This window comes from Heloderma suspectum, chromosome 1, assembly GCF_057233095.1.
Source record: "Heloderma suspectum isolate Gila_16-S chromosome 1, 16-S_ref, whole genome shotgun sequence".
Taxonomy (NCBI): domain Eukaryota; kingdom Metazoa; phylum Chordata; class Lepidosauria; order Squamata; family Helodermatidae; genus Heloderma; species Heloderma suspectum.
In genome coordinates this window covers 220,151,670-220,178,722 of record NC_139458.1, presented here as the reverse complement: position 1 = coordinate 220,178,722, position 27,053 = coordinate 220,151,670, and the positions used below count along the sequence as shown (strand labels likewise).

The 27,053-nt window shown below is 42.4% G+C and overlaps 1 protein-coding gene across 9 annotated transcripts in view; it reads left to right on the top strand.

Moving 5' to 3' along the window:
* FN1 (fibronectin 1) overlaps positions 1–27,053 on the top strand; it is a 93,734-nt gene that overhangs the window by 28,276 nt on the left and 38,405 nt on the right. For 5 of the 9 annotated variants that reach the window (XM_084819470.1, XM_084819461.1, XM_084819452.1 and 2 more), the window contains exons 14-27: positions 3,332–3,453; positions 5,031–5,208; positions 6,203–6,379; positions 7,156–7,284; positions 7,404–7,493; positions 7,848–8,042; positions 8,851–9,123; positions 11,660–11,926; positions 16,721–16,815; positions 18,213–18,381; positions 19,575–19,661; positions 21,945–22,136; positions 25,170–25,442; positions 26,703–26,885. In XM_084819470.1, coding sequence (XP_084675596.1) covers positions 3,332–3,453; positions 5,031–5,208; positions 6,203–6,379; positions 7,156–7,284; positions 7,404–7,493; positions 7,848–8,042; positions 8,851–9,123; positions 11,660–11,926; positions 16,721–16,815; positions 18,213–18,381; positions 19,575–19,661; positions 21,945–22,136; positions 25,170–25,442; positions 26,703–26,885 — 2,430 coding nt within the window. The remainder of the gene's footprint in view (positions 1–3,331; positions 3,454–5,030; positions 5,209–6,202; positions 6,380–7,155; positions 7,285–7,403; positions 7,494–7,847; positions 8,043–8,850; positions 9,124–11,659; positions 11,927–16,720; positions 16,816–18,212; positions 18,382–19,574; positions 19,662–21,944; positions 22,137–25,169; positions 25,443–26,702; positions 26,886–27,053) is intronic. The other 4 variants (XM_084819508.1, XM_084819499.1, XM_084819489.1 and 1 more) reach the window with 1 other exon arrangement.

Below are 27,053 nucleotides of genomic sequence, written 5' to 3'. Positions count from 1 at the left end.
CAAAGAGTGTTCAAACTACCACACAATTGCGCTCATTTCACATGCCAGCAAGGTGATGCTCAAAATCCTACAAGCTAGGCTTCAGCAGTATGCGAACCGAGAACTACCGGAAGTACAAGCTGGGTTTCGAAGAGGCAGAGGAACTAGAGATCAAATCGCCAACATTCGCTGCATCATGGAGAAAGCAAGAGAATTCCAGAAAAACGTCTATTTCTGCTTCATTGACTACGCTAAAGCCTTTGATTGTGTGGATCACAACAAACTGTGGCAAATTCTTAAAGTGATGGGAGTACCAGACCACCTTACCTGTCTCCTGAGAAACCTGTACGAGGGTCAAGAAGCAACAGTAAGAACCAGACATGGAACAACCGAGTGGTTCAAAATTGGGAAAGGAGTACGACAAGGCTGCATATTGTCACCCTGCTTATTTAACTTATATGCAGAGTACATCATGAGAAATGCCGGGTTGGATGAATCAGAGGTCGGAATTAAGATTGCTGGGAGAATTATCAACAACCTCCGATATGCAGACGATACCACCCTAATGGCAGAAAGCGAAGAGGATCTCAAGAGCCTCTTGTTGAGGGTGAAAGAGGAGAGTGCAAAAGCTGGTTTGAAACTCAACATTAAAACAACGAAGATGATGGCATCTGGCCCCATCACTTCCTGGCATATAGAAGGGGAAGAAATGGAAGCAGTGACAGATTTTACTTTCTTGGGCTCCAAGATCACCGCAGACGGTGACTGTAGCCATGAAATTAAAAGACGCTTGCTCCTTGGGAGGAAAGCTATGGCAAACCTAGACAGCATAGTAAGAAGCAGAGACATCACCTTGCCGACAAAGGTCCGTCTAATCAAAGCTATGGTTTTCCCAGTAGTAATGTATGGCTGTGAGAGCTGGACTATAAGGAAGGCTGAGCATCAAAGAATTGATGCTTTCGAACTGTGGTGCTGAAGAAGACTCTTACAAGTCCCCTGGACTGCAAGGAGGTCAAATCAGTCCATCCTAAAGGAAATCAACCCTGAGTGCTCATTGGAAGGACAGATAATGAAGCTGAAGCTCCAATATTTTGGCCACCTAATGCGAAGAGAAAACTCCCTGGAAAAGACCCTGATGCTGGGAAAGACTGAAGGCAAAAGGAGAAGGGGACGGCAGAGGATGAGATGGCTAGATAGCATCACGGATGCAATGAATATGAACTTGAGCACGCTCCGGGAGAGAGCGCAGGAAGGCCTGGGGCGCTATGGTCCATGGGATCACGAAGAGTCGGACACTACTGAACGACTGAACAACAACAACAACAAAGTATATTAGTCTGAGAGAAATAGCACATTCTGGTGGATGTGAAAGGAAAATAGTTGGAGCCAAACTCTTGGGTTCCTTTGGTTAGCTTTTGAAACTTGTTGAGTCCCAGTGACTCTTTTTCTGGCGGTTAAAACAAACATAGAGTTATGTGAAATATGTGTGCCCTCACAGTGGTAGCCAAGGCCTCTCTTAGATGCAAGACTGATGGTAAATATGTAAGTAAATCAAACAACTGAGTTCCTGAATCACTCTTGGGGAGTTGGGCTAGCTTTGAAATAGTCTCAGTTTGGGGAGGCGCTTTGTATTTATGAAAGCTTTTTAAAGTTTCCACAGGTATGTATGTTATACAGTTGTCCAAACAAGTTTGTAAAGGGAAACTTTTTAAAAAAGGAAGACTTTAATTGCTGAAATAACAGAGGTTACCACCACAGAGTCAGACAGTTGTTTGCTAATGTGCTGTGGGAATTTTAGTCTTGCTCAGAAAACACCATAGGCTCATTCAGTAGCTAGATCAGCCTTTAACTGGAAATTTTATGCAGGTGCTTTAAAAAAGGTCAAAAAGTATAGAGCATCAATAAAACTAAAAACAAGTGCTGCCAGTTTAGTGATTTTTGACTGCCAGTGGGTGACCTCAGCCAGTCACAAAGGGCTGAACTAAACATTATGTTAATTGTGTAACTAGCAGCTACATCTGGGTTTTTAACAAAATTAATAGTAAGCTAGGGGCAGGGGATTTTAATTGGAACGGCAGCATGGAAGGTTTTACCCTTCTCTCCTCAGCTGCAGTCCTGTCAAAAATCCCAAAAAATCAGAAAAACTGCTTTTTTCTATTGCTAATTGCTGGGGTGGGAGCTTTTCATTGTGATCTTGACGGGTGTGTGTGTGTGAAGGTTTAATCCTTCCCTCCCTGCATACTGTGTTCCTAATGACCCCACCTCCAAATTACTTACTTTAAAAAAAAAAATCCCAGACATAGCTGCTAGTGTAATATGTAATTTGACCCTGTCTCTCAGCCTAACCCAGCTCACCCGGTTGTTGAGTATAAAAAGGGAGGCCTGAGATCGTTGGAGGTTCAGTGGGATAAAAATGTGAAAACATAAATATGAGAAGAAACTGGAGTAGTTTTAAGTTCTAACTGAAAACTGATTTATAAGAGATGCACGTGGAAAGCAGTTACCTGTGCTCTTATGCAGCAACCATGTTGCACTCTTGTTTAAAGTGCCTGTGAGCCAGCTTCTTTATATTCAGTATTCACACTCCAGCATAGCTTCTCTCCTGTCCAACGATCACAAATATGCAAACATATGCAAAGGAGCCAAGACATGGTATAAGGATCCTTAAAATGGGATGCCAGGTCACGTCGAACTCTGCATAGAGAAATGCGCTCTTTTTCCCCTGCTTCTCATATAAATTAGCCTGAGGGGCACTTTAGATGTTCTGGTTTTCCTACATAGAAAGTATGCCCACTTAAGAAAATACTAGAAAGCCACATGTTGCATGTGGATTCATAGAATTAAATCCAACATTGTGTGAGCAGACCTCCCTGTCCTCTTCTCCCCCCTGCAGCTCCCTTACCCCCCCAAGTCTGTTCCAGAGGGTCCCCTAACCCTCCAGAGCAGACTTGGGGGGTGTGCAGGGGGCTCTCGGCGGGGAGGGGAAATCCCTTCTACCAGTGGTTTCTGTTCTGCTGGCGGAAGGACACCATCTATAGTTTTCGATTCGTAAGATCACTGCCATAAAATAAGTTTTTTATATTACCTGCTCCCACAATCCATTCTACCACAACAATAACTCTGGGAATAATTTTGTGTCCTGTGAAAAGTATTACATTAAACCTGGTCCTTATATTACTGTAGAATGCTGGTGGATTAAAATTGTTGTAACCCTACTGCTCCAAAAGCAAAGTGCTTATACGGTTGTACCTCATTTATGGGGAGTAACTTCATTTTTAGATGCTGTGATTAGATAGCAAAAGAAGCATAGATGAAGTCCTAAGTAAACTAATGGGAAAAATGTATATCTTAGGTTCCACTGGTCCTGTCCAGGTGATTATCACAGATGTCCCAATTAATCCTGATTCTCGTCCTGTCCAGTGGGTTGCACCTGAATCCTCTCACATTGCCAGCTACATACTCCGATGGAAACCAGTAAGTACTTCCATCTTTGATAGAGCAATTTTCCCCCAGTCTGAGAATTCAGACAGCCTTTGCAAAACACTTGCACATTTATAACCACAGTCCATCATGGCAATGCAAAAGAAATTATTTATATTCTAAGCTTAGATTCATGTTAGTACTTGACTGTGCATGCTAATCTGCCCTGGCATTCTACATGCCCTGTAAGTGTGCCAGTGTTGGTGGTCTGAAGCAAGAAGATGACCAGCATGTCCTCGGCAGCCCTATTCTTGATTATTTTCTATGGGAGGGCTGTGAACAGTGATTAAATGTTCTTATGGGGATCAAGGGAGCACATTACCATTGCTTGGCAACCAGAACGATACTTCGTGCTTTACCTGCATAATGGAAATGCAACTGCCTCAGCACAGGGCAGTTGTGTTGGCCTGGTTGCCATGGTAACAGGGATATGTTCATTTACCTCATTCTGAGCGAGGGCAAAATATTGGCTTTGTTTGCTCTCAGTAACATCTTAAAGGTGCAGCCAAATCTGATCGGCTTTGGGGAGCTGTGACATCATGACATTTACTTTGTGATTCACTTTGTGGCTGGGATCAAGTACTGAAGCAAGAACCTTTTTCAAGCTAAAAAGAATGGTGTGAGAGCTGCTGTTGAGGGAGCCAGTGAATCGATATGTGCGGAAGGCACAGTGCCCCAAATAGAATGTATTTTCAGGTTTTCATGCCCTTCAAAAAAGCACTTTTCAACTAAAAAATGTGAAATCTCTTGAAAATTTGGTGCTGCCCTGAGCTCTATAGCTTAATCTGCCCCTGAGCAATGAATTGCTCAGACAGAGGAGATAGGCCCAAACCAGCAGCTCATAAAGCCCAGATGGAACTCTAGGAGCCCCTTGCGTCACTTCTCCTCTGCTGCAGTGTCACACTCTTGCCATCTGGAGTGGTGGTGCTGGAGTTCACCAGATATCAGGTGAGTAGTTCCCTCTATGTGCAAGCTGCGATGGCAGTATGTGACATAAGGTGCCCTGAGCCCTGCCAGCAGAGTCCCTGGATTAAGACCTTACATAGCGGCAGTTCAAAAAATCCATCTTTCTGTTGAAAGAGACTATCAAGAACAACAGAGTTTACTGTGCTGTTGTGTGGTATCGAATATGTACCATACAAACATCCTGCAGAGAAATATGTTGTATGGACTGCTACCTCCAAAGTTCTATTTTGGATGTGTTGAGCCAGTTTGTTTGTACTAAATTTAAATCTCGTCTTTCAATTGAAATTCTTGAAGCAGCTACCAAAACTTATAAATAGCAGTGGATCACTCATAAACCACACTTTTAGAATAACAAACCCAAGCCAGACCAGCTGGAACAGGAGCATGTGACATTGTCTTCACCTGCTTCCCTGTCCCTGCTGGATTTCTTCCCCCACATGGCAGTTGGTGTTGAATGGTCCTATGGCAGAGGAGACGTCCAACTTGAGCAGGAGCAGGTATCTGGTTCAGTCTTTGCCTGCCCTGAAATCCTAGTCAAGGATATATGCAGACTTCTGCTGTTGATGCGTTCCTGTCCTGATATCCACTGTGTTTTGTTCCTTTAGAAAAACTCTAGAGTGAAATGGAAAGAGGCCAACATCCCAGGCTATTTGAATTCCTACACTATCTCAGGCCTCAAACCTGGTGTTCTTTATGAGGGGCAACTTATTAGTGTACAGCATTATGGCCAGAGAGAAGTCACCCGTTTTGAATTTACCACCTCTAGTACTACAGCTATTTCAAGTAAGTACTACGGTGAAATGGGAATTCAGTCTACAATGCAAGTAGTGGGCCTCTGTGACGTTCACTTTTCACTTTCATTCATTTTGCTTTTGTTCTGGTCCCCAAAATAGGTATATGGCATATTTTAGAACTTCTAGTCGTTGCTATGTTGTTGCTGTGTTGCTACCATGTATCCAGCCTATGTGCAGTGTTGTTCACAGTAGTGTTGCTTACATCAGCAGTAATGGCATGGAACACTATTAACTGTAACAGTAAGGACGATGATAGGTCTATAATTCAGGTTCTTATGCAGGAGTTACATGATTCATTTTGCATGTATTCAAAATCAGAGGGTGTTTCCACATGGAGGAATATGCATTGTGCAGCTATTCCATCTTTTCAAAATGCATTGGGCAGCTATTCCATCTTTTCTTCCTTAATGGTTTTTTTCTAGTAAGAATAAAGATGGAATCAGAAATGGGAAAACACGGAAAGGCTATACATAGAAATACAGACACCTCCCCCCCCCCCAATTCTGTGAATGAGGCAGTGCGATTGCACCATAAATGCCTTGTCTGGAACTACCCAAAGTTCTGTCTGAATGTATTGCTGACAGTGTAAATGCATTTAATGTTTGAAATGTGTCTGTCCCTATACATATAATTATTACGTGATTGAGAGTCAGAAGATTTCCCCTTCCTTCAAACATAGCTACAGTTGTGTTTCCTATCCATTCATCTATCCATCTCTCTGTTTTTGATATTGATTGTATTTTCCCCTGAATAAATACTTAAGTGTTTCAAATTGCATCTTCTGAACTTGTTGTATTCTTTTTGGTATCAGTTTTTAACTGTATCATTTAATTTCCAAAAATAAAGAAATATGAAAAATTGGCGCTAGAGCATATTTTTGCATAAACTCAAAAAAATAATTGAGGAACTAGCTCTTGATTTCTTAGAGCTTTTCTTCTGTGAAAATATTGGTATCTTATACCTTGATTTTTTCCCCTTCACAGCCAGTTACGAAACAGGCGAAACAACAGCACTTCCTTCTGTGGTGTCTATTTCTGAATCTGTCACAGAAATTACAGCCAATAGCTTTGTAGTCTCCTGGGTTTCTGCTTCAGACACTGTCTCAGGATTCCGTGTAGAATATGAACTGAGTGAAGATGGTGATGAGCCCAAGTATCTGGGTAACGTATCTGGCTTGATCTAATGAGCCGCAGCCTCAGATAGCATAAATACAGTTAATTCCATTATAGCTGTAGAGTTTTGTCTGGTGTGACTCAGCGGCATGACATCTGCTAATCAAAATCCAGGTCTCATCAGCAGAGATAGTAGGCTTATACAGAGCTTTCTGAACCTACTTATAACTGTGTCTGTTGGCTGCAAACAGGCAAATTATGCGGCTACTTTTTTGCCAAGCGACAATTTCACTCCAGAGTTCTGGCTAATGGTCAGAAGTGCCTTATGCAGTTGAATCATATGAATGTTTACTCAGAAATAATTCTTGCTGAGTCATCAGGATTTACACCCAAGTAAGCGTGTATAGGATCGGAGCTTTAGAATCCCGGTGACTTGGTTGTTTGCATTGTAAGTTTCATTTAAATATGTTTGTATGCAACAAATGTTCAAACAAATCTGAGGTCACAGGTACAAATCCACAGAATGCGTCAGGAGAGACGTGACAGGGTCTTGTCACACCCTAACCAAGGAGCCCGTGAGTTCCAGACAAAGAATTCTTGCTCCAAATTAGAAAAATAAGCTGAAGCTCTTGAATAGTTTGGCAAAAATTATTATCAGTCAGATCTGACTTGGGTCTTGGTGAAGTAAACAGGATGATCTCTAACGATAGTTTAAATTCTTTGCTACTATAATCACTTTAGGAAGTGAATGAGAGTTGTACTTTCAGAGAACTTTTAAGAACACAGCACAAACCTTTCCTATTTTTCTTTTCTTATCATTCCAGATCTTCCAAACACTGTCAATTCAGTTAGCATCCCCAACTTGCTTCCTGGTCGCAACTACATTATCAAAGTCTATCAGATTTCAGAAGGGGGTGGGGAGAATCTTATCCTGTCAACTTCACAGACAACAGGTACGTTCGATCACATAGTATTTGGCAGGGATAGACGGCATGCTGCAATTTACCCTCCTCAAAGCTAGACATTTCCAGTGGTGTCATCTGACTTCCTTATTTGTCGTTTCCTTAAACAGCACCTGATGCCCCCCCAGAGCATGTTGTAGAAAATGTTGATGACACTTCAATCCTTGTGAGCTGGAGCAGACCGGAAGCTCCAATTACAGGTCTGCCTCATTTGCCTTTATTGGGTTTAGAATTTTGGTGAAGTTTTTATTTTTCATTTGTAAGAGAGGACTAAAGTCTTATCCACACAAAAAAGTATAATTCAGGAAAAACATTGAAGATTAATTTTGTTGCCTGCCTCATTGAAGGTGCGGTTTATGTAGCATTTGATTCATGTTTTCTTTTCCTAAATTGTACTATATGTAGGCTTATTAGTCCTCCATTCCTAAAACATATGCAGGACCAAATAAAGACTTGAGAATAATGATGGTCAGATCAGCATAGGGATGAGCAGATATTCCATTCTGTTCCATTGTTTGTGCCCTGGGTTGACCATGCATTTTTGTCTCTACCAGGATACCGAATTGTCTATACTCCATCTGTAGAAGGCAGCAGTACAGAGCTCAACCTACCTGAGTCAGCAACCTCGGTGACGCTCAGTGACTTGATGCCTGGGGTTCAATACAACATCAGCATTTATGCTGTGGAAGAGAACCAGGAGAGCACTCCTATCTTCATTCAGCAGAAGACCACAGGAGTGTCACAGACGGGTAATAACCTCACACCTACCTACCTACCTATCAAACATTATTTCTGGGCTGCCTGTCCTGTAACTTTGGCTACTAGAGCCCACTAATTTTTCCTTTTCATGCATGTTTCCAAAAATTGTATTCGTAAGCAATATATTTATGTTCTAGCTTTCTGCCCAGGCACTCAGTGGGGCATAGACAAATGTCCTTACTTCTGCATGATGAGCATGCATTGGATCTATTTTGAGTTTTGGCTTTTGTTAAACATTTTTTTAAAAAACAAGCTTCTGCTTTTTGGGGTTGCATAGATTTATATATGTCTCATTTCAGAAAATGGAAGGTTTTTGTTTTCCAGTTATTTTTCTATTTTTTCCACCTTTTGAAACAGTGCAGTGTAAGGTACTAGCTAATACATCCCATTTGCCAGTGAATCAGTGCTTCATGTCTTCATTAGTTCCAGTATGGGATGGGGAGAGATAATGAAAATGATACAGCTTCTGCACTTACCATCATTGTACACTCCACAATTTTGTCTCCAGTGAGAGAATTTTAATGGATTGTCTCCAGAGTTTCTACGAATGTTGAAAAAAGGGAACACTGAGATTTCTGTTTGATATAGTGTTGTGTAATGTGTGTTGTGTTTACATAGCATAGTTTCACTTACATTTTAACCATTCCCACCTAAAGTTAATTTTGAAATGGGTCAGTAAGAAGAGGGCAGTTGCGATAATATGGCGGTGGGATTGCCGTTTTCCTTTCCTAGCTCGCTATTTATACAGTCACTTTTGCTATTCAATAAGGAATGTGCCTTCTACATATTTTTGATTAGGTGAGATACCTTCCCCCAAAGATCTGCAATTTGTGGAAGTCAGTGATGTCAAAATCACAATTATGTGGACTCCCCCTGACAGCGCAGTGACTGGCTATCGTGTAGAAGCAATTCCAGTTAACCGCCCTGGACAACATGGGCAGAGGTTGCCTGTTACTAGGTATTCCTTTGCTGAGGTCATGGATCTCTTGCCCGGAACAACCTATCTTTTCAAGATCTATGCCCTAGGACAAGGCACAGAGAGTGAACCATTGACTGGAGAACAAACAACCAGTGAGTATATTTCCTTTATCTGAGTTTAGACTTTTACTCCAAATTCATCCTGCCAGGAATTCCATCATTTCACAAATATTTTTATTTACAGAAGTATTTTATTTATTATAAATTTGGAAGTTAGTGGGTAAGATGAGCCAGCAAGATAATTTGTACCTTTTGTAGGGCATTTGTTGCCTTTCTGGTTCAGGAATACCTCCTACTGAACTTGAAACTGCTTTTTCAGGACATTAGATTTCAAAACAGTTTAGTAGACAGGGCTGCTGAATCAAATCCTCTCTCTCTGCGTGTGTGCGCGCATGCGTGTTGGCACTCACACAGATAGATCTCTTTAGAGCAGGTTTCTCGGTCACAGTCACTGTCTATAAACCTGCAAAATGCTCATTAATCCAGACTGACAACATGATCTCATTAAGAGTAAAGCAATTTTAGCAGTCCACTGAGCTGAGAATACCATTGCGGTACCATTTTTAAATTGTGTACTTGATGGCTGAATGCACCAGGCAGTGATGAATCAGATCCCAAATGCTACTTTAAAAATGTAGTGCTGCGTATAGCTATTCTTAATATGCTTGGCTAGAGCCAGTAACAGATGTCAAAAACTGTGTTTTCTATACATTATGATCATGACCATAATTGCCTTGTCTAAACCACATTTTGAAAAGCATTCACATAAATCCTGTACTGTAATTGAAATTTCTGGGAAAAAGCGATTAGACAAGACTTCCCAAGAAACGATCCTTTGATAATTTTCTTCCCACAGTTGTAGCCTTGCTGAGGTTTTGGGCCTGCAGAAAACTGGTCATAGAATCAAAGAATTGGAAGGGACCTTGGAGGTCCTTCAGACACAATTAAAAACCTTCCTTATCTACAGATATTTCTGTTTACCTGCACAACAAAGAAATATAATCTGTTTGTTTTTCAAGGACATTGGTGGTCTTAGAAACAAACAAGGACTGCGTATTTTATGTAGTAAAATGAAAGCTCTATAGATTTTAAGAGCAAGCTTCTTAATTGTGATAAGCAAAGATCGTAGGCAGTATCAGTGCTGCCCGCAGGCCAGTCGGACCCACCGCTAGTGCAGTGGGGGGCTAGTGGTTCTTAAAGCAGCTGGAAACAAGCGTTTCTGCCCATTTATGGAACTAGGCAGGTCAGTGGAGCTTGCAGAAGGGAGCTCAGCTGACAAGTCCTGATCCAGAAATAAGTGTTCCTGCTAGCTTCCAGAGTTGCTTTAGGAAGTGCTAACTCCCTGTTGTGCTAGCGGAACCACTGGTGCAACAGAATGAGTGCACAGTGGCAGTATTGGATACTGTTGTGCATAAGTGAACAATATAATTGTTAATGTGTGTTTATGTAAGATACAACCCCAAGCAAGATAACGTTTGGGAACTGTGTCTAAATCTCTAGCCTAATTCTCACTGAAGTGGTAAACTTCTATAGGCTGTCCTACTTCAGACTGTAGGTGGGAGATCAGATGATATAATATAAAACAGCATATAAAAACAACACACACACACACACACACTAAATATCCCTGCACATAGAAAACTAGCACGTCAGAGAAAGAGAGGGGGTGGGAAAGTCCTTCTCCCAGACATGTTAGTTTTCTATGTGCAGGGATTTTTATTTATTTATTTGTATTGAGAAACATTTGATCATATAAACCCCAGCCTATAGTGTGAAGTGATATACCCCTGGTACAGGTTTACGTTTCTGTGAGAGGTGAAATTTTGCCAAACTAGAAGTAAGAGTGGGTAGGGAAGCACGTTCTTAATTGTGAAGATGCAATATACAGACTGCCTCCAGGTTGAGAACCAGTAGAGTTCTGCTGGTTCTCAACCATCCCCTCCTTCGGCCTCTTTCCCAGACTTGGGCTTAAGGAAGCAATTGTGGGGTGGGTGATTCCACCTCCAATGCCGTGCCAACATTTGGGGCAAACAGCATTTGGGATGACATAAAGAAGCAGATCGAGTGAAAAGACAGGGAATGCAGAAGTTTTTGCTGAATCCCATTAAAGCTTCAAAATGCAGTAGTTAAAAAAAATATCAAATTACTGGTATTGAAATCTACAACCACACTTCTAGGAAGACAGATGAACTCTATGGTTGGAATCCTATGTGCACTTACAAGGGAGTAAACCACTGAAATTGCTGAGGTTTACTTCTGGGTAAACATAGATAGGATTGGTCTTTATGTGGCTGTCCTATAGGACATTTGCAAAGACATTGAGGAGAATGGGTATCAACTGCTCCAGTTGGACTCAGACAGAAAATTACTTTCAGTGGAATCTGGGTACTTAACTCTTGGCATACCTCGCTAGTAAGCTGCCGCCTCTCATTACAAGTCTTGAGGCAAGGCCTGTGCTTTGTCTGCATAATAGCCCCTAATAGACTGTTGATACTAAATAAACACTAAGTCATAGTAGTAGTGTTAACAGCAGTAGTAATGGTCTGAAGTCCCTGCTCCATACATTCTGAAGGAAAGAACAAGGATTTCCTAAAAAGATGTAAAAGGATTGTTTGGCTTTCTTTTCTAGGACTCGATGGCCCATCCAACTTGCAGTTTGTCAATGAGACTGACTCAACTGTGCTGGTGACATGGAGGCCCCCTCGTGCCCGTATTATGGGTTACTACCTTACTGTGGGGCTGACGACAGGAGGACAACCCAAACAGTACAAGGTGGGGCCATCTGCCACCAAATACCTGCTGAGGAGCCTGCAGCCTGGCTCTGAGTACACCGTGTCTCTGGTGGCTGTCAAGGGTAACCAGCAAAGCAACCCAGAAACAGGAATCTTCACAACCTGTAAGCATAAGGCAGTCTTGGTTATTGTTTTGCTTGACTCTGCAGTCTCTCAAAAGCCAGCTGTGATGAGCTTGTTGTTAAATCATCATCAGATACGAAGTTATGTGAGGTTTCAGCTAAAGAGGTTTGGAGATTGCACATACTGAGTAGCATGCTTCCATCAAAAAACTGGAATTCTCAAATCCTCCCTCTGCCCCCCAAGTTGGGAATTTCTGCCATTTCCATCCTTTATTCTAAAGGTCCCTTTATATCTAACACTGCCAAACATCTTCTGTTGACAATTGAATACAGAAATGTCCACCCGTTTCTGATTCTTCTCCAGTGCTCCAACTGGGGGAGGAAAGGTAGGGGGACCTTAATGAAACCCACAAACTACATGCCTGACTTCCCTTAATTTTAGACCCCCTGCCATAGGTTTCTAAAGAGCAATAACTGAGGAGTAATACAAAAGATAGGGGGAATGCTTCCCCCCTTGCCCGGTAATTTGAACACTGCTCCTGCTTAACACTTTTGGGAATCACTGATCTTCTATTATTATTATTATTATTAATAATATTAATATTAATATTATTAATATTCTTCCTTCATCAGAAGGAAGAAGCTGGAACCGATCCCACAAAACCGGTTTGCCACAGGCCGCCTCTTGCTTACTAACTGTATCCACAGTGTACGGAGTAACACTCCTAATCTGATCAATTTTATCTGCAAAGTGCCTTGCCAAGGCCTCACAGGAGGCCTTAGAATGCTCCAGTGGTTCCAGAGCCGCAGGACCGACCAGGCTCCGGACCACTCGGAACAGGCTCCTGGGACAGCTCTCTGCAGCCGCGATAGAGGCAGCATAATATTTCTTTTTTGCTGCCTTCCCTGCCACGTGATAGGCTGAAGATACAGCTGTAGCCCGTATCTGATCGTCTTTGGAGTGAGTCTTCCGCCACCGGTGCTCTAGCCGTCTCACCTCCTGTTTCAGGGCTTGTAACCACAAACTGAACCATGGTGCAGTTCAAACCCTGTTCAGGGGGAGAGGGCGTTTCAGAGCCACCCGATCTAATGCCCCAGTGATTGCGGCATTCCAGCCAGCCACCAGGGTCTCGACTGAGTGGCCGTTTGCATGCTCCAGAGAATCCCCAAGCGCATTCAGGAATCCATTCGGATCCATAAGATGCCTGGGGCGGACCATTTTAATGGGTCTTCCACCCTTGCGGAGGGGTTGTGGAACCGAGAAGTCCAACGTCACCAGATAGTGATCTGACCATAACAAGGGGGTGGTGGATACACTCCCGACTTCCAGATCACTCCCCACTTCTCCAGAAACAAACACAAGGTCTAGCACATGACCAGCTACATGGGTGGGCCCAGTTGGAATAGGGTATAGCTCCCAGGAAGCCATGGTCTCCATGAAGTCCCGAGGTGCCCCCATAAGGACAGCCTCTGAATGGACATTGAAGTCCCCCAACACCAAATTAGGGGACTGTAAATGGTGGTGAAGGTGGCGGCAGCAGCAGCAGGCACTCCCTGCTCCCTGGGTGGTGGCCTCTCCCTATGGCGATTCAACCTCAGGTGATACTTACACGAAGTCCTAAGGTTGTTTTTAGTGGAGACCCTGGCCTGCACAGCTTGTGTCCCACCAAGCTGAACACAGTACATTGGTTGTGTATAGCAGATCACTAGAGGTTAAGTAAACCTGATTTTGCTGTGTTCCTTGGATAGGGATGGCGGAGAATTTCTCCATGAATCTTCGGGAGGCCGAGTGCTGATGCATTCGGCCCCCCGAAAGTGTTGGGGAAATTCTCTCCCGCCCCCCCCGGGATGGGACTTATATTTATTTATTTATTTATTGCATTTATACCCCGCCTTTCTCCCTCTCGCAAGGAACTCAAGGCGGCTTACATTATCCTCCTCCTCACCGTTGTATCCTCACAACAACAACCCTGTGAGGTAGGTTGGGCTGAGAGTCTGTGACTGGCCCAAAGTCACCCAGTGAGCTTCCATGGCCAAGTGGGGACTAGAACCCGGATCTCCCGGCTCCCAGTCCGTCACTCTCACCACTACACTACACTGCCTCTGACTTACCTTCAGCGAATGTCCCTCTTGGCGGCGGGTCCCAGCGGCGTTTCGGCGGGGGCAGCGGCCAGTCTGCCGACCAACTGCCACCGCCGCCATTACAAAATAAAAAAGTACAGTGAAAAAAAAAACAACACACCCGTGATAGGCTACGTGACGATTTACGTAGCCTATCACGGCTAGATTTCCAAAGTCAGCCGTGATAGGCTACGTAAATCGTCACGTAGCCTATCACGGGTGACTTTGGGGAGGAAAAAAAAAAGCGCGTGCGCAAATGGTGGCGCCCCATGGGCGCCGCCATTTGCATTCCTTATTTGGACAGGGGTAGTCTACGTAAAGATTTACGTAGACTACGGCGAAAATAAGGGAACGCTATTTGCGTTGCCCTTATTTTCACCGTAGTCTACGTAAATCTTTATGTAGACTAGACGTGCCAAAATAAGGAACACAAATGGCGGCGCCCATGGGGCGCCGCCATTTGTGTACGCGCTTTTTTTTTTTCCCAAAGTCATCCGTGATAGGCTACGTGACGATTTACGTAGCCTATCATGGCTGACTTTGGAAATCAAGCTGTGATAGGCTACGCAAATCGTTACGTAGCCTATCACGGGTGTGTGTTTTTGTTTTTGTTTTTACTTTTTTTTTTGCAGCCGGGGAGATGGGGCGCTCCTCCCCGGCCTGAATTTCGCCAGCGGGGGATGGGGCACCTCCCCCCCCAGCCTGAATTTCGGCCAGGCGAGGCGGGGTGCCTCCCCCCCTCGCCTGAACTTCGGGGGGAGAACCGAAGTGCCTCCCCCCCACTGCGAAGCAAGCTGCGGGACAAGGTAAGTCCCTTTCGTCCATCCTATCCTGGGATAGCAAAGGGATGAGGGTTTCAAGTATGTGGCATGCCATGATACATGGTTGATGGGCCACACGTTTGTAGACCTGAGTAGATATTGCTGATTAGCTGTAAACTGTCGATCCGCAGCATAGACAAGCCCTCTAACTTGCTTGTTTTGGAATGAGGCCAGAGCTGCAGCAGCACTTGCACAGACAAGCCATATTTGGTTCACAGACTTAGAAACACTGTGAATTAGAAAACTGTTGGTTCATAGCAAGCTTGGCTTGGCTTTCGACTAGCTGCCTCCTGGTTTATATCTGCTCCAACCCAAATGTGCCTGGTGACTAGGATCCAAGTTACATACCTATTGATATTCCAAAGTTGCTTTCAGTTGTTTTTTTCAATGGAATCATTCTGGTCTGGTGGAAGTGATAGCAGGCTGTGACTCAGAGGTGGTGTTGAGCTTTCTGGGACCAGGAACACATTACGTCTTTATATGAAGAGGGGTCACTCTGTCATCTGTGTAGGAAGGATAGACTTGTGGGGTGTTTAGTTTTTTTCCCTTTTAATGTAGCTCTTGATTCTAAATAAATATCTACATTTTTCTACTCCCTCAGCTGGCTCTCCAAAACATTTTGGCATATTTGGTTAGGTGAAGCTGGGTATTTACTTAAAGCTGCTATGCACAACAGGTGGGGGTTCTAAGCAGACAGTCCTTCAGAGGCATTTAATTAAGGATTTTTATCCCAAATTTGCAACATTTTACTAGTTTGAAGAGGCAGGTAATTCTTGGTTTTGTTAGTCAAAGGCTTGATTACTGTGTTGGTTAGCAATTTGAAGTCTCTTTAAGGCTGAAGTAAATAATGAAATCCACTCTGCTTTGCAAACTGGAAGTAACGCCAAATGTCACTGCCTTGTTATTTCCACAAAGTGAGAGAGTTACTGGGCCACTTCCAGTTTTGCATTCAAAGGCTAGCTTGGGGTTCTCATGAATTTATACATGTGAAAATGTCCCATTGGAATGGTTGAGCTCCTGTGGTTAGCCCACTGCAAAGGCCAGGTAGCCACCTAGATGCAGGGCAGCAGAAAGAAGGGTAGCCCAGTTGCCATGGCAGTGAATGCATTTGCTCTGGCAAGTAAGAGTTGAAGCAAAATCCTGAGCATCGGCATCCCTACCCTGGCAACAGAGGATTGCACCTGGCCTGCTGAGGGCTGGGATGGCGCAGTTGCCATGGTGGCAGAATGCTTTTCTGCACTGTCACAAAACTCTTGTTCTCATGGGAAGGAAGGGAGGCTAAGAGCAGGCAAGAAGAATGCTGCCATAATGAAGCAGGGAAGGTAAGACTACAGAAGCAAAATCTCTGGGCTGCCGAGGAAGGAATTCAGGATCCAGCCCACAGGATTGTCTTAAGTCAAGCTGCTGTGCTGATGCATTCTGTTGAAATTTTCTGAATATGCCTCCTCAAGAATAATTCTCCAAACTATCCTGAGGATGCAAAACACTACAGGGGAATTTGGTTCAAAGGGTTTGTTGAATGGTGGGAATGCCTCCCCACTTCAGAGCTTTCACATTCACTTAATGCTGCTTCTTTCTAGTTTTCAGTGAAAATATAAAGGGGAGGGAAGAACAAGGATGAAGGGGAGGCAGCGTGATGTTAGTCAGTGAGATCATTTTCATTTCAAAATGGAAGAATCTAGGAAAGAGGCTCTGATAGCTTTATGCTATGCCAAGAAAATTCCATATGACAACTAAAAATAAATATTAACACAAAGCCACAGAGAGAAACACCAGATACAAACCCTGTTGTTATGACTGAGTCAAAATGTAAAACGCAGTCTGTGATATGCTGGTATCTCTAAGTGTCTTGGCATTGTTAAATGGGGGCTCCATTTACCATTTCATTTCACAGTGCAACCCACGGGCTCAATTCCTCACTATAACACCGAAGTGACAGAGTCATCTATTGTTATTACCTGGACACCCGCACCAAGAATTGGTTTTAAGGTAGGAAAACACCCTCTGTGTACTGCCCCACTAACATTCCATGTATCATTTAATCACAGCCAACCTAGCTCAGTGGGGAGGAGAGGACCCCACATTACAGCTAATAGCTAGTGCTTGTGTGACAACTTATAGTCGCATTTGGTGCAATTTCTGAGTGCCACATGTTTCAAGCCTACTGTGACAGATTAAGAGTCAAAGGAGACAGTGTACAGAAAGAAGCTGCTGCAATCAAAGCAAAACCCCACACTGATTCTGAATCATGCCCAGATTGATACAATTTTTAAAAAGTATTTTTATCCTGCTTCTTAACCAAAAAAAGTTCCTGGAAGTAGCTATTATGTTTAATTTACAAAAGAAAGACCCCACAGTTAATACTGTAGGTTTAAATAAAACAGTAAACAAAAAAAAGCAGGAAGCAGTGAGAAATTTATAAAATATATTTGAAGCATCCTGACAAAATGAGGTTGTGAAAATGCTGTCTCGCATCTGATGTCCTTATGTGGCCTTGTAGCCAGAAAGGGGACTTTGTTCCAGTATGCCTATGATTTCCCTTTTGTCACTAGTGCTGTTGTTAAATCATTTATAGACCTTGCAGTGCTTATGCCCCCCAAAAACCCCAGACTCTATTGCAAGAAAACTCTTAATTTGGGGCCCAGATTGATGAATTCTAAAGTGCATAACACTGTTTAGCCTGAATAATTTAAAATTCCAATAATTGGTATTTCCCAGGCTTTGGAATATACTGGTCGACATTTCTGTGGTTAGGGAGGCAAAGAAGATATGGAATGAAGGGCACTAGAGGCAATAATTTAGAAACTGAGAGTTGAGAGAAACCACATCTAAGCCCTTTGGCTTCCAAGCCTGTAACACATAATTCCACATGAGGATTTCCAACTTAACCAAAGGTAGCATCAGTACTTTTCATCCTTGTTTAGCAAGATAGTGTCCTGATTCGGTAGCTTCTTCCAGCTCAATAATACAATTTTAGGAGTAGCTGCATTTCTGGAATTAATCGCTAAAGTGTTACTGTTAAAGCCACAGAACATTTTCCCCCTCCCTTTTTGCCTCTCACAGCTCTAGCTCTGTTGATTTTAATTCCTTGCACATTTCCAAAATAATACCTGCTTTTGTAAAATGAAAATCTGAGATTCTCAGAAAGCTAAGCTTCATTTCGTATGTACTTGTGCAGAATACCACTCTTAATAGGTAGCATTAGCCACGGAAAGCTACAATTCTTCTCAAGAGTATGTACGCTGAGTTGCATCCAATGTGTTGTATCCAATATTGGGACCTTAGGTCCCATTCGTTACAATGGATCTACTCTAAATAGGACCATCATTGGAGACAACCCTATATAAGTTACAGTTAGCAGCGACCTTCTTTTTTTCCTACTATAGCTGGGTGTGCGACCAAGCCAAGGTGGAGAAGCTCCAAGGGAGGTCATCTCTGAATCTGGGAGCATTGTTATGTCTGGCCTGACTCCTGGTGTGGAATATATCTACAGCATCTCAGTCCTCACAGATGGTCAAGAAAGGGAACCTCCTATTGTCAAGACAGTAGTTACACGTATGGCTTTTTTATACAAATCTGTGGTGCAGTCACTCTTAGAATACTGTGTACAATTCTGGTCACCATACCTAAAAAAGGATATTGTAGAGCTGGAAAAAGTGCATAAAAGGGCAACTAAAATGATCAAGAGGATGGAGCATCTCCCCTCTGAGCTGGGATTACAACAGCTGGGATTGTTTAGCTTGGAAAAAAGGAGAGTAAGGGAAGACATGATAGAGGTCTACGAAATTATGCATGGTGTGGAGAATGTGGATAGGGAGACATTTTTCTCCCTCAAAATACTAGAACCCAAAGTCATCCCATGAATCTGATTGGTGGGAGATTCAGGACAGATAAAAGGAAGTACTACTTTACACAGCACATAGTTAAACTATGAAATTTGCTACCATAACATATAGTGATGGCCACCAATTTGTTTAGCTTTAAAAGTGGGTTAAACAAATTCCTGGAGGAGAAGGTTCTCAATGGCTACTAGTCCTGATGGCTATGTGCTACCTCCAGTATCAGAGGCAGAGTGCCTATGTACACCAGTTGTTGGGGAACATGGGCAGGAGGGTGCAGTTGATCTTGTGTCCTGCTTGTGGGTTCCTGGTCGACAGCCGGTTGGCCGCTGTGTGAACAGAATGCTGGACTAGATGGACCTTTGGTCTGATCCAGCATGGCTCGTCTTATGTTCTTAACTATCACATAATGGTCAATAATATTGAGGCCAAAGACCCCAAAGTCAATTATTCCCCAAGTAGCAAGTACATCCCCACAGGAGTAAGTGGAATTGTTTTGGAGTAAAATGGCTTACTGAGACAAGTCAGGCAAATTCTTCATTTAAGCCGGGAGGTGCGGAAGTGGGGTGTTCTCGTGCCACTGACAAATCATGTGACCTCGTGTCCATGTTTCCTGCTGACATGGGTCTGGTGCATCCCTTGATATTCTCAGGAACCACACAGCCTACAGGAAACAGATTGTCATGAGGTGCTTCTGAAGGGAGCATTGCTTTGGCAGGCCAGAGGACACAACATGCAGTGAGTTTAGAGGGCAGGTTCAGTTAACCATGTCACTGACACAGGGAAACGTTGCAAGTTGGAAGAGCAGCTCTTGAACCTTTCTCAGTTCAAGTTTTATATTTTTAAAAGACAGAAAATTACTGTTGCATTTCTAGAGAAACCTTAAACCATTGATTTTATTTCCTACAGCACTGTCACCACCAACCAACTTGCATCTTGATTCTAACCCTGACACAGGAATCCTCACTGTCTCTTGGGATAGAAGCTCGACTCCAGGTATTTACACATGGCCAGGAATTGCTCTTTTGACTGCACAGAATTCCAGTTCCCGGAACCTCTGCTTGCTCATTGCTTAGTTAGGCCAGCTGACATTTCAAGTGTTGTTGCTAACCAAATTCTTGATACATCTGTTGTAGTGCAGTATGGAAGTTACCTGATCAGAGGATCCACCACTTTATACAACATCTCAGTTTTGAAACAAAACTGAACCATTGAAAGGCATCCATTTAAGATAACACTATGACATGATTTGCATATTGGGTTGACAAATTGTGGGTTAAGTGACCCATAATTTGCAGGGATATGCTCGTTCTAGTTGAATAAATAACTTATGAATGCCCTGTTTGTAGGTTGTTGGCATTATGTCTGAATCCGGACACTCTGGGTTATTTATGGGTGAAACAACTAAGAATTAACCAATGGTTTGTTGATGGGTTAGCTCTGGTTGTTTATTCAGCTGGAAATAAACTGGCTCACGTGCTCTGTATGTCCCTGCAAATCATGGCTTAATTAAACCACAGTTTGCCACAGTGACATGCAAACTGACCCAGGCCCCATCTACATGAGCCTTTTACTCTGGGATGGCTGCAAATCGAGGTCCCTCGGGATGGATGATGCAGTCGCCACTGCACAGCCATCTGTGGTTTTCTCCCTGAAACTGTGGATTTCCGAGGTGACGTTTTGCTGTGATTTTGGGGGTTTGCTGCTGTCTGTCCCTTCCCCGAACCTACTTTGCATTTTGCGGTGGGCGTGTTGTAGGTGTGTGTAGTGCTTGCATCGCTCTGTGATGCCCCTTTACTCCCCCCATCCTTTTGCAGCTGCACAGTTACAGAGGCACAGAGAGGCGTTTTCATTTATTTAATCACACTTTCACACAGTTTTGCAGCTTTGTATCTTTGCAATGGTTGCTTTTGGACTTGGTGCCCAAGGGCCGGGGGGCAGGGGTCTTGGAGGGCAGGGGTCTTGGAGGACCAACTTCAGTCTGAAATGGTGGCCAGAGTGATGGGTAGCCAAGTACCACTCACGCTTGTGAGTGCAAACCATCCCAAGAGTCTCAGGCTGGGGAACTGACAAACAGATGGCGTGGAAATGAAGGAGCACAGAACAACCAATTTTTTACTAACGAGTGAGGGAAAGACACAACAGAACCCCTAAAATACAAAACAGCCAATGAAGTATTGCACCCCCACGCTTGCGGGACTGCACAGCTGCACATTTAAGAATAATGGCAGAAAAAGGGCACTGCGAGTCTGTTAGGGAAGCTCGCAGTAAATCGTGAGTGTATCGCAGGGGATGCTGGTTCGAAGCCGCATTGCTCAGCAGTTGTGAGGGGTGTGTGTGAAAGCAGTGCCATGTAGATGGGGCCCCAGAATTTACAGAATGGGATGGGACGTTTAGTTCCTCTGGTACAAGTGGTTGCTACCTAAACTATTCTCCTTCTTAATTTCTTCCGACACATAAAGACTGTATGTCTTTAAAAACTCTGGCTTTCACAAACTTTATTTAGCAGCGTTCAATTCTTCGGTGGGACAATAGAAAATTAGCATTGGAACAGAGCATAGATCTGTGTGAATGTCTCCCTGAAAGCCATTGTACATGTCTTTTGGATTATATTAAGACATAATCAGTTCCCACTGATTCTACAGTTTCCACCAGGACAAATGGAATCATTGGAATGTGTAATACACTACAGTTCATGAGAAAAAATGATGTCTCATAGACTTTTGGAAATGACCTCGAGTTTCAGGCATTTATAGCAAAAATAAATTAAAAAACAAACACTAGCAGAGTTTGAGATGGAATAAAAATAAATTGGTGTTTGCCAGTGAGAGTAGTTGCCAGATTCAGATCAATAAGTAACCCAGTAACCAATGGTCCACTAACTTAATCTCATGTCTTCAACACTTGACCACAATAGGGGGCCTCAAAAGAAGTATTTTAAGAAATACAGACAGTTTTGGTATCTCTTCAGGTTCTCGTAGATGAATATGCAGGAACATACATATGGGCAAATATGTATGCACACAGGCACTTGCACAATAAAGGGTCAGATTCCAGTGCTAGGTTGCCTAATACACACTGGGGGATCTGTGTTTTTCAGTGAACTTATCTAAGCTAATCTCCGATCCATCGATTTGCAACCTTCTATGGTGTGCTTGATAGAGAATTCTTGCTGTCAGATTCTATTGATAATTTAATATCTTTAAACAATTGTACTAATTTCTAACTTTATGAAAACACAGTACGTGTGTCAGCTTAATTTTTATCACTCTGCTTTAGATATCACTGGATACAGAATTACTACTGTCCCTACAAATGGGCAGCAAGGGCATACTTTGGAGGAAGACGTCCAAGCAGAGGAAACATCCTGCATCTTTGAACATCTGAGTCCTGGTGTAGAGTACAATGTCAGTGTTTACACAATCAAAGATGACCAGGAGAGCTTGCCCATTTTTGAAACAATTACACAAGGTAAAATTAAAAACTGAGCAGCAGATCTGACAAACTTCACAGGGAGCAGTTCTACACACTTCCTGTACATTTGAAAATTGTATGGTCTTCGGTGAAGAGTTTTCTTTGATCCTATGCATATTTATTCACAAATAAATCCCTTTTATTTCAATGGGATTTTCTTCCAAGTAATTATGCTGAGGATTCCAGCCCTAAACATTGAAGACAAATTAATTTCTTTGTGTTCTGCTGAGAGAATAAGTGTTACTTATACTTTTTATACCTTTGCCTTACCTTACCTGGATATAAAACAGTGGTGAGTAGATCAGCCTTGATTGAGAATGCCTTAGATGGTACTTCAGATTCAGTGGAAATGGATAGTTAATCATTACTGCTTGTTCACATGTTACATTTTGTGTGGGCTTTGATGTAGCTGTGCCAGATTGGATCCAACCAAATTGTGCACTAGTCAATCAAGATTAGAGGCATGGAGAATACTCTGAAACAAAAGTTCTTACCTGTTTACCTCCTGTTACTTATTGCTATTGAAAATAAACAGTGCCTGATGTTTGGAAAGGTTCCAGCAGAGGCAGAGGTGGGAACTATGTGGTAAAACTCGCACACAATGTAACATGTGAACAAACCCTCAGCTGTTAGATCCACAATGATTCGCATCTGCTGAAGGAACTCACTGGAAAATCATCAGGTGTACCATCTATACTTTGAACTGTCATCACATAGATTCCAGAGTTCATAAAACCTCAAATGAGCAAGGTGATCCAATTGATTTATAGTAAACCATTCAGCCTTATCATATCCATGTATACTCAGAAGTAAACCCTACTGTGTGTAACAGTGGAGTTTACTCCCCATTCCCAAATAAGTATGCGTATGATTGCAGCTGGGGTCCAATAAAAGGCATCTCCTTTTGTATGCACAGAAGTGTGTGTCAGAGCTGAAAATATATTCCACACTCTTCTTTTGTTGCAGAAGAAGATGGTCTGGGATGTCTCAGTCTAGCCCTGTGTTTGTAGTGGTGTAAATCCCAGAACCTATTATTATGGGATTTTGCCTTATTTTTGCGAAACCACAAAATGGCTCCCAGCTCCTGTGTTTGACAGATGCTTGCTGTTAACACTGCTTGACATTTCTGTACTTTTACTGAGTCTTTCTCTTTGCTCGTAACACACTGGTATGAGTTAATTCAAACAATCAAGGCCTTAACCCACTGCCACTTTCTAAAGCAAAGAAGTACTAAAAAGGCATCTTTTGTATGTCTTCTAGTGCTTTTTTACAGGTGATATGGTATGCACATCCCTCAGATATAGGTGGTTACTTTGTGGAAAATGGATACATTCTCCTTCAGTTCTGTACAATATATCTGAGTGATTTTCCATAACAGAATGCAAAGGGTTCTTATTTATGAAAGCAATGTTTTGCCCTACATTGAATATTTCTTAATGATCCCCTTCTTACTGCCCCCATCTGAGCCACATAAAATACATAATTGCTTTTCTTGAAGCCCTCAAATGGTCTCTCTCCCCTTTCCCATGCTTCCTATCCTCTAATGTAGGACTACATAGAGTCCCTGAGTGCATTAAAGCTTTGCCTGTCTGCAGAGACAAAGACTCGGGGTGATTTGTCGACTGGCTTAGTTTCAGCATTGGCTCTTTTAAGTGGCCTTAAAAATTTCCGGCTCAATACTACTGGGCTTCAGGGTGAAATGTATATCCATATTTGGGCTATTTACACAAAACCAGTATCCTGTTTCAGGATGACCAGTCTATGGAAAGAAACATAATGTCATGTAAATGCATCTCCCTAATTTATTAGTAGGCTATCATCCCCATGGCATCCATTAGTCTGTAAAAGTTACAAGAGGGACACACTTTTCATAAAGGCAAATGATTATAATTCTTGCCAAAGAGGAGTTTGTAGGGATGACCTGTTTAAGGATGCAATCCTTGGAAAAGTTTACACTTGAGAAATAATGGCTTTGCTGCAATACTAAAGTTCACAGGAATCACATCTATAGTATAAGCCAAACAGAAGCAGATTTTTGAAATAAGCAATATTAGTTTCTATTATACTTTTTTTAAAAAAGGGAGGCCAAGGATGGTGACCAACTGGCTATGACACTTGACTGGATTCCTAAAGATTACAGCTTTATGTCTTATCTTGGTTGTGTACTGACTAAATGGCCACCTTTTCCCCCTTATCCATGCACACACTGCTGTCAGCCACTCCACTTCCTTGTGGAATATAGGCCATAGAAATTGCCTTTTACTTTAGTGTGCTGGGTCAGAAATTAGTGCAAGATACATGTGCGATGTGATTAGAATAAATCCTTATTCAGAGGTTTGAATATAGTAGAATATTTGACCAAGCAAGCCCGTTGTTTTGAGCCCTGACTGCATCCGGCAAAATGTTCTTAACCCAATGATTCTGTGAGTTCCATCCATATGGAAGCTGCATAACCCAGGCAAGCTGTCAGTAACCGCTAATTATTTTTATAAGGAAAACGTGGCAAGCATATGTCCTGCTGGAGTTGAAGAATTAAATATTTAAGAACCCAGAGTTAAAGGGCTAGCAGCTGATAGGGTCTTATGCACTGCTTCCAAGTTGATAATTTTTCAGAGATGGGCTTTCAGGACCCCACTTTTGTTTCCGTATGCGTATTGGAACAGTGGCCATTTTTGCTTCAGCCTAAGGACTTATTTGTTGGCAGAGTGTTTCATGGGACTGAGCTGCAAATCCTAAAAAACATCCGTAATAATATTTAGAAGAAAGGTTTCTGCAGAAATTCTAAGAGGGGCTAGATAAGTAGCCAGCTGCTATGCATTGTAATTGGTCGACTCATTGATTGGGAAATATTACATATCACCGTAATTACTTTACTGTTCTCTTCATTTTTAATTTAATTCATTTTTAATTCTTAATTTTAATTCATGTAATCTGATTATCATTGCTCTTTTTTCTCTTCCTTGTTGTTGATGTTGTTGTGTTTTGCCTCTGTTTGTCCTTGCCTCCCAATTTTGCTGTCTAACTCAATAGAGGTGCCCCAACTCACTGACTTAAGCTTTGTTGACATAACCGATACAAGCATCGGCCTGAGGTGGACCCCACTAAATGCCTCTACCATTATTGGCTACCGCATCACAGTAGTTGCAGCAGGAGAAAGTGTCCCCATTTTTGAAGATTTTGTGGACTCTTCAGTAGGATACTACACGGTTACAGGCCTGGAGCCGGGCATTGATTATGAGATCAGCGTAATCACACTCATTAATGGCGGAGAGAGTGCCCCTACTACGCTGACTCAGCAAACTGGTATATGGTTGAAGACCTGCTGTGTTAGAGTACTGTTTCATGCTGTCACTAGCTACTTGGATGACTCTGACTTTCTCAAAGAAGAAATGGGCCACTTGCTATGTTTGGGGTGGGGTGCCAGGAGACTGTTTTTATTTTAGATGCTAGATGGAAATAGAAAATTAGCTTTATATGTACAGTTTCCTTTTTGTTTTTTCTAATAATCTGCAATTGGGTTATTTAGCCTGCATCTCTGTTGCAAGTCCCCGTTGCATCTCAGCAGGTCCTAATTTATTTGGCTTTTGAAGTTATGTTGCTAATGTTTAGATGGGTAGAAACATTTCCCATTATCATTCATTCTTACAGCATTCCAGTGAGGTAGATCACTATTATCATTTAATAGCCCATATCTGAGCTGGGCTTGAACTCAATGATAAATGATTTCAGTCCCAGTTCAATTATGGGTTGTGGAATGATGATAATAAATTTTAAAACCAGTACTGGATAATTTTCAAATCCAGTACTATGTACCCATTGGGCTGTGCATTGACTCTCCTTGCTGAATCACAACTGAGATATAATCTGGCTATGAATGCCAACTCTTGCAGTTCATTATACTTACCCTCACTTAGTGTTTTGTTTCCGCAATGGCTCAAGTGAGTCCTCAAAATTATGAGGGGAAGAAGACATCCTCCAAAGTCATGCTAGTGACAGGCATGACAGTCTGTCTGAAGATTCTCTGTAGTGCATGTACAGAAAATGACCTGAGAATTTGTTATGCATGGAAGACTAGCGTGTTCACCTTAGCTGAGTGGAGGTTCTTAGCCTTTTACTGTGCAAATAGTTGTAGAGTCACAGAGACCACACAGCTATCAATCTTCTTCCCATCTGTATGCATGTCAACATTATGGAAGAGGTTCCTTTCGCCGTCTTTGAGCTGCTGTAGAGTAAATTGAGCCTCTCTGGTTTGAGACTGGTTTACAAGATCCATGTGCAAAGTACAGGAACTCGCTACGTGCTTTAAAAAAATAGTACTGTGGAATATATTTATGAAGGCTGAGCTGAGAGGTTAAAGATGCTTTGCGACAGCTTTAACTATAGTGGAATGAAAAATTACAACAGCTTTTAGTGGAATGAAACATAGCTTAGTGGTTTGTTTGCATGGATTTGACTCTGTAGTGGATTTTTTGTGTGCATGATTTGTTTGTATATTATTGAACTTCTATCGAATCAAATTCTGCTTCTCTTAAATATACTAAAAATGTTATTCTTTAAACTTAGCTGTCCCTCCATCCACTGATTTACGTTTTACCAATGTGGGACCTGACACAATAAGAGTAACTTGGACTCCACCAGCATCCATTGAACTGACCAGCTTCCTAGTTCGTTACTCACCTGTGAAGAATGAGGAGGATGTTGCAGAGCTGTCCATCTCGCCCTCTGACACCGCGGTGGTTTTAACAAGTAAGAGCCTAATTGTATTGTTTAACTGTGCATGAGACATTTTTTTCCAGTCTGCAAACTGAAGTCATTTGAACTAGAAATTGCTGGAATTTTGGAATGTGTGTGGGATGAGGCTGAATAGGTTTTTCCTTCTGGATTCCTTCTCTTTTTCATCTTTATTCAAATGTT